This window comes from Merops nubicus, unplaced genomic scaffold (assembly GCF_000691845.1).
Source record: "Merops nubicus isolate BGI_N331 unplaced genomic scaffold, ASM69184v1 scaffold37050, whole genome shotgun sequence".
NCBI classification, from domain to species: Eukaryota; Metazoa; Chordata; class Aves; order Coraciiformes; family Meropidae; genus Merops; species Merops nubicus.
In genome coordinates this window covers 8,639-16,359 of record NW_008584167.1, presented here as the reverse complement: position 1 = coordinate 16,359, position 7,721 = coordinate 8,639, and the positions used below count along the sequence as shown (strand labels likewise).

The window sequence follows — 7,721 nt, the reverse complement described above, 5'->3', positions numbered from 1 at the left end:
CTGTAGTCGGCACCTGCTTGTCGCGCCTTCCCTGCTTGTCTCAGGCGGTAGTGCAGTGACGGTGAGCGCTGGGAGGGAGGGCGCGTTGCCGAGCGTAGTGGTTTGAGTCTGGTTTTGTTCTTTTCGGGAACGTTGAAAAGACGAAAACGTGTGTTTACAGGGACAGGAAGGAATGGGGAGATATTGAGCCTGTCCCCCAAAATGATGGGCCAAATCCTGTTGTTCAGATCATCTACAGTGAAAAGTGTAAGTTCTGCACTGAACGCTTACGGTGGTTAAATTTGTATCTGTCCTTAGCGTTGTGAAAGCAAGACTTCACATTTTGGGTAATGTATTTTCTAGACTAGTGCTGTCAATACATTGATTTAATATCTAATGGTTTTATGTTGAGTGGGTGTGATATTTTCACCAAGCACCTCTGAAGCTGAATCTTCATCTTAGATGGTAAATAGCCAGAGTTTTATTTTAAAATCGTGTGGCTGAAGAGGTAGTACAACAGACAGTCTGGTCTACGTAACAAGGCATTTCTAGCCCCCAGGTGCAAGGGACACACAGGAAGCTGTCGCTTCTGGGGAAATAGTGCAAGTAAGCAGCAGGGAACATTTCTTATTGTTTTGGATATTATTCATATGGTGTATTTTTAAGATACTTTTGTAGCTTTTCTGTATACTGATACCATTCAGAGGTTTCAGTCAACAGTGCTGTCAGAGCAATATGTGGCTATCACCTTAAAGAGGTGTATTTAAAGTACACAAAACAGGAAGTAACTTCAAAGGATTACTAATGTTAACCCCATACCAGGCCATTGTGGCATGGATAAGATGTTGTTGTCTGTTTAGTTCGAGATGTCTACGATTACTTCCGAGCTGTTCTGCAGCGGGATGAGAGAAGCGAAAGAGCTTTCAAGCTAACAGCAGATGCCATCGAGTTAAATGCTGCAAACTACACAGTATGGTGAGTGATAACATCAGGATTAGTTCTGTCGTCATCTGATTGCCAGCCTCTTAAGTCTTTAATAATTTTGGTAGTCTAATCAGGGCATGACTGGTTGAGTTTACACAGAGGAGTATTGTGGAATTCCAGCAAGCTTCTGAAGAAAGCCTTTGTTTGGTATTTTCTGTGTCTTATTTTGATTTGGTGGCTTCCATTTGTTTGGCTTTGGCGATATTATTGATCAAGGTCAGGATTAGCCACAAAAAGGACTTTGCTGTTCAAAATTAGATCACTTACCTTAGAACGTGGCCTTGGCAAAATGCTGAAGATGCCCTTAGCTGATTTCAAGAAGAGGCATAGAAGCATGATAGCTGCAATTTTGTGCTCAATAATTACTAAATAATACATCTTAGAAGATCTGTCAGCTTCAGTTATGTAATGAGTAAACAGTGAATTCCTCATATTCAGAGTAGTACCTTTTAGCTTGTGAATGCTAATGAGTGTCTTTTGCACGTCTTTATTCCACTGACTTGCATAAAATCAGACATTTTATGCGATGCTAAGACTAGTGTGGGTGGACAGAGGTTAATCTGAGACAGGATTGCTGTGATCTTAGATAACATACCACTGTAACTGGCTGTATTCTAGTCCTCTCTTTGACAATCAAATGGCCTTAAACAGAGCTGGATACGTGGTTTAGTTTTTTGAACTCTTTTTTTACTTAATATTTATTAGACAAACTGTGAACAACGGTTCTTCTCTGTGAAAATGTCAGGAAAGCCCTGTTGTAGTGTTTAAATGCTTGACTTCTTTATACAGGCATTTCCGGAGAGTCCTCCTGCAGTCCTTGGGCAAGGATCTCCATGAGGAACTTCAGTATATTACAGCTATCATTGAAGATCAGCCAAAGAATTACCAAGTCTGGTAAAATCATGTTTTCTTTTCGGTTCTTGATGTTTTTGCAGATAATGTTTGTTCTGTAAATTGCCTAGAATAAGCTGTGATCATTGATCTGAAAGAATTTCTTCCTGCACCTGCTGCAATAGCAGTAGTGGGGGAGTTAAATGGAGTTGCATCAGTATCACTGCCAAAGTCCTCTGTAGCAGTTTGTTCTGAATGTATGATAATGATGTGATAAAAAGGTCTTGTTTTCTTTTAATTTCAATTTTTGAATGGTCAAAATAAGTCTGACATATCAAAAAAAGACTCATAAAAAGGCAAACAAAAAGACAAATAGGAATTAGTATTTTGTCTTTTATTGGCTCTTAGAGTTTGCTTGCCTACTGCTGGTTTTTTTCTCAAGTGAATGGGAATAAGGAAAAGAGCAGCATTGTTACTTATACAGAAATTAAGTAGTACTAGAAATTTTTATTCTGCTAAAGACTTTGGCCATGAATGTTAAAAGTGGAAACACGTTACTTCAAGTAAACAGAACTTCTGTAAAAGGAGGTGATTTGCCAACGAGCATGTGTAGATAGAAGTTGTTATAGTGTAAGCATAGAGCATTAGTTTCTCAGAACCAAGTGAAATGTTTTGGTATATTTAATTCAAAGTATTTAACTAGTGGTTTTATTTTCTAGGTAGAAGAGTTGCTATATGCTGTCTAAATACAGACCACATTCACAAAGAATTTTTAGACTGTTCTAAAAAATAGTTTCCTTCTTTTGTCATTAGGCATCATAGACGGGTGTTGGTGGAGTGGCTGCAGGATCCATCCCAAGAGCTTGAGTTCATAGCTGACATTCTTAACCAAGATGCCAAAAATTACCATGCATGGCAACACAGACAATGGGTTATTCAGGTACTGTATCCACAGAACCCTTGATTTGCTAAACCTGTTTGGGTTATAGTTTTGCTTCTTAAGTACCATCTGAATTGTATTTTGTGCTTTGTTTCTCAAAGCTGAAGGAGGAAACGCAATTGCATTTTGGTGTGTGGTAAAGGTTAGCTATAACCTTGCCTTTTAGGCAGTGAGTTCAGAAAGGAGCTCTGTTGTTGGCTGCTTACTGCTATGTGCATTAATTTAATGATGAACTAATACCATTGTGTGCAGCTGAATAGCATAGCGTGTTCCTAGTACACCCTTCCTTATTTCTCTGTGAATGCTAACGAGTGCCTTTTGCACGTCTTTATTCTACTAACTTGCATAAAATCAGACATGAATTCTGTAAAAAAGTCTCTGTATCTAATGTTCAATGAACTTAGGAGCAAGGAGAATACATTTTAAAAACTAAAACCTTTTAATTATGATATTCTCTCTTTGTTCCCTTTCCGTAGGAGTTCAAATTATGGGACAACGAACTGGAATACGTAGACCAGCTTTTGAGGGAAGATGTGAGAAACAACTCCGTGTGGAACCAGCGGCACTTTGTCATCTCCAACACTACTGGCTATGACGACCCAGCAGTCCTAGCCAGAGAAGTCCAGTTAGTAATGCTGTTCATGCTTACATTAAGCGTTCTCCATTACGTGAAAGCAAAGGAATACCTCAACAGTCCCTGTGGGCTTGTGCTTGCAGTGTTCTACTAAACTGCTGTTTCAGTAGTACAGTAGCCATAGTGATTTAAAGATAACATGGACTTGATTGTAGGACAGGGGCTTGCCTTTTGTGAGGCATATGATGCAGATGGAAAAAGAGGGGTTTATGCTCAGGGGTGTGTGGTCAGCACAAAGAGGACTACCTGTGTGAGTTGGCTAGTTTTGAGGAAAATGAGCTTTGGAAATTGTTCCAAAGTGGTGTGTTTGTAACTCAAGGCAAAGTGGGATTCTAGCCATTTATTTTACTACTGATGGTGGTAAGGAAAGATTCCTTGTATGTTTTTCACATCTCGGGCTGCTGATCATTGCGTATGGTTATGAGAAGATGTCTGTCTAAGGTGAAGAAGCAATGAAAAGAAGGCACTGCAATTTTTTTGAGTTACTCTCTGAAGAATAAGAAAGACTTGAGTCTCTGAATAGAAGACATTGTTCATAGAGGAACAGCCCCCACCACTTTTCATGGTTGTCTTTGCAAACTGCTGGAAGTTGTACTTCTCTTCCAGTTTATAACTTTTCTGCAGATTAATAAATCTGAACCATTTCTATGACTTAGACTTGCGCATTTCGGGCTTTTTTCTTCAGGGCTTGGATTTGACATCCTCCTGTGATCTGCTTATACATGGTGCTGTGTTTAAGAAATTTTGTTACCATCTTAAGAATCAGGTTGCCTAAGGTTACAACTTACAAGCTGTCATTCTAGAACTGTAATTGGGCTACTTGTTGCTTCGTAAACTTGGTCTTTGTCATAGTGAAAGCAAAAGGTTAAAAATGTTTTAGGGTTTTTGTTTACTTCTTTCCTAGTACTGCTTATGGAATTTTTTTATCAGTATCTGCTGTCTCTGAAAACCAGGTGAATGCCTGGTTATGCTGGGGACAGGCAGAAGGTAGAGTCTGCTTTGTGAAGATGCGGTGTGGCTTTGCGACTGTACGGCAGGTGCCTCTGGTTGCTTTGGTTTTAGAGGAGTTGCCTAGCTGCTGCTTTAAAAGAACTGCTGCAGAAGGCTATGTGATCTGAAAGCTCAAGCTCAGTCTTTCTCTGAGTTTGCTCAAGTTGAATTGTAGACTGGAGGGATGCATTTCAGAGCGTCTAAGCACTTTTGGTTCTGTATTGTTAGTGGTTGCATTCATGACTTGTTATTTTCCTCTCACAGATACACCCTTGAGATGATCACAGCAGTGCCACATAATGAGAGCGCTTGGAACTACTTAAAAGGGTGAGGCATCCTTCTCTGTGGGGCAAAGACAGTATCTGTAGAAGGTGTCTTATGCCTGGCTCTGAAATGGAAAGAACTTGTTGCTGTTCATTCTAGTGTTGTGCACTTAAGCAGGCAGGCAAAAACCTCCACAAGGGCTTAATGTAGTAACCTGTTTTGTCTGTAACGTTCCACTAAGTTTCTGGCCCTGTAGTTCTTGTGGGAGGACTGCAAGTACTTCTCATTCATTCAGAAACCTGACCTGTAATGTTACTGGGTTTAAGAGCATAGAGCAGGAAATAATAAGCATGCCTTCACTCTTTAATTTTTCTTCAGTTGAGAATAACCTTACTAGCTTACTACAACATGAAGCAGTATCATTGCTGCATGCTGCTTACTTTCTGCCTTACTTGTACTTGCACCTTTATTTCAAAAAACTGATCTCCAGATAAAGGAGTCATGACAGAAATTTGATTCTTCACACCAGGTTTCCCAGTGTTATGTTTCAAGGCTGTTAACCTCTTTCCTAGGATTCTACAGGATCGTGGTCTTTCTAAGTATCCAAATCTCTTAGAGCAACTGTTGAATTTACAGCCCAGCCATAGTTCACCCTATCTGATTGCCTTTCTTGTGGACATATATGAAGATATGCTTGAAAACCAGTGTGATAACAAGGAAGAAACACTAAACAAGGCATTGGAGGTATGTTTGGAGAGCTTGGTTTCACTTCTCAGGGATGCCATCTTGGTTTATATCCTGACAAAATGGGATTGATTTTTGTAACTAGAAAGGTTACTTGTAAATCACAGGAGCTCTGTGAAGAGTTGAACTTGAAAGCCAGGAAATCACAAAGATCTCAAGAATTTATCTACAAATAACTTGCTAGTTTCAAAATCACTGTAAGTTTTCTTCACTTGGTAGTAAAAGAAGTTCTAGTATTCCCTGCAGAAGAAAGGAGATGTTTGAACAATCAGGGTGTTTCCAGTGCTAATTATGTGGCATGAAGACACTTCCTTCTTTGTGGGTTAGTGACTCTTGTTCTCAGAGTATCTTTATCTAAACTGAGTACCTTTGCACTTCTTAGCTTTTCTGAGAAAGCTGGCAGAATTAGCTTAAAGGCCAGCAGGCACTGGGGACGTCAGTAAGGACTGGCACTGTTTCCCTTTGCAGAAAATAAATTAATTCTAGCAATGCCCTCTATCTCCCTGTGTTTCACACTCGGGGAAGTCCTTGCTGTGGTTTGCAGTGTAGTTTTTACAAGGCTATTTTTCATTCACTGCGGGACAGTCTGGAACTCTGTGTAATTAGAGCTGAAGTTCTTTCCTGGAGTCCCTGTGTTCCACCATTGTTATCTCTCAACTTTTTTCCTTTGCTGTGTTCCAGGACCAGAGTGTAACTAAGTGCAGTTGTACCTTCCAGATTCAAATCTGGGAAATAAAGATAGTATCGTACTGAGTTTTGACTTATTCATCAATTTGGGCACTGGAACTCATATTTCTTAACTCTGGTTCTCCGAGTAAGGCAATGTCACTTGCGTAATAAGAGGGAATTGGCTAGAACATTTGTAGGCTGCGTTCATACCATATAAAGTTTACAGAGCGTGTCCTGTGAGTATGGCTGACTCCTGTTGTGCCTCACTACTCACCCAGATGAAAATAAAACAATAAGGAGAACATGCAGAGGTGTCTGTAAAGCACCAGCTCTAACACGTTTTGAGAGAATGTTACTGACTTGCATGGAGAATCCTTCTGGGACAGTCTGCTAAGAGAAGAACTATAAAGAAAATATCTCCTGTCAGTCCACTGCCATTACTGGAGATGCAAGAGCAGGATGTACGCCTGCTGTTTAGAAGGAAGTGGTTTACAGCCTGCTGGGTCACTAAAGGAATCAGGCTTGTCAGGAATAGGCTGGGGTATGTGACAAGTGCTGGGCGTGGAAAGAAGTCATGGGGAAACAGCTGAAATGAATATAGGTCTGGAGAGATTTTTGTGCAGTGTCAAACTGGTTGCCTACCAGCTGGAGTTAACATCAGTTTGAGGTCATTGGACAGTTGCAAATCTGGAAACAGAACAAGTGTTCGTGCTAAGAAAGGTGTTTGTGGTTGAACCATATATTACATGCATTTTGTAAAAATAACGGAGGATTCTGTAACTCCAGTTTCTCCATTTTCTTTCACAGTTGTGTGAGATTCTGGCTAAAGAAAAAGACACCATCCGAAAGGAGTACTGGAGGTACATTGGAAGGTCACTTAAGAGCAAGCACAGCTCAGGTGCTGAGCAGAGCACACTGCCAGACAACGAGCAGTAACTGAGGGTGGAGGAGGGCAGTGTGAAGCGCTCAAGCTGTTCTAAAGCACTACCAAGGAGCACATTTTAAACTAGTTTGAAATCCAGTGTAGTATTCCCCTGGTGAAGAGGCATTGCGATGGAGGAGGGGTGCGGAGTGCTGTATAGGCTGAGGTTGCTGATGCTCCTGGTGATAGCTCTGAGTGCAGTCCAGAAATGTGCTAAGGTGTGATTATTGAAATGTACCAAATAAAGGCTTTGCTTCCCAATAATAAATAGATAAAGCTGTGCCTGCTGTTTATAAGGCACTAAACTAATTTGTCATGCCCTGGCTTCTCCACTCGAGGTCCCTAACACGGTGGCGTTGGATGCTGCAGTAAGATGGGTGCAGATAACTTAGGTGTAGTGGATGTAAAGTAACCTACTTCTGGTCAGTACACGCAGGTGTGACAGCTGCTGCCTCGTTGGAGAGCAGCTGTGCCACACTGACAGCACCTGCTAGCACGCAACTAACACCCAGTGTCACTTGTAATAAAAACAGGTAACTTAGAGCTCTCGACTGAAATTTTCTAGACTGTTTCTTTTGGTCTGTAGGTGCCCATAGCCCATCTTGTCTCTAGCATCTCAGGAGATGCTAACAGAGATAAAACCAGAATATCCCCTTTTAGGGATATTGGATTCTATTGCATGAGGTGCCTTTTGCACTGGAATATTCTCATCCCAGAAGCTTTTAAGACACTTATATATTCAGTGGAGTCTTGAATTCTTATCT

At 40.8% G+C, this 7,721-nt stretch overlaps 1 protein-coding gene across 1 annotated transcript; it reads left to right on the top strand.

Annotated features, from left to right (window-relative positions):
- Positions 1 to 140: 140 nt before the first annotated feature.
- On the top strand, positions 141 to 6,981 carry FNTA (farnesyltransferase, CAAX box, alpha; the record flags this gene model as incomplete). Its single annotated transcript, XM_008943310.1, has 8 exons — positions 141 to 246; positions 840 to 954; positions 1,753 to 1,857; positions 2,608 to 2,734; positions 3,211 to 3,359; positions 4,623 to 4,685; positions 5,195 to 5,366; positions 6,843 to 6,981. Coding segments are annotated over 8 exons (966 nt in total), but the record flags the coding sequence as incomplete, so codon positions are not given.
- Between the last annotated feature and the right edge of the window lie 740 nt (positions 6,982 to 7,721).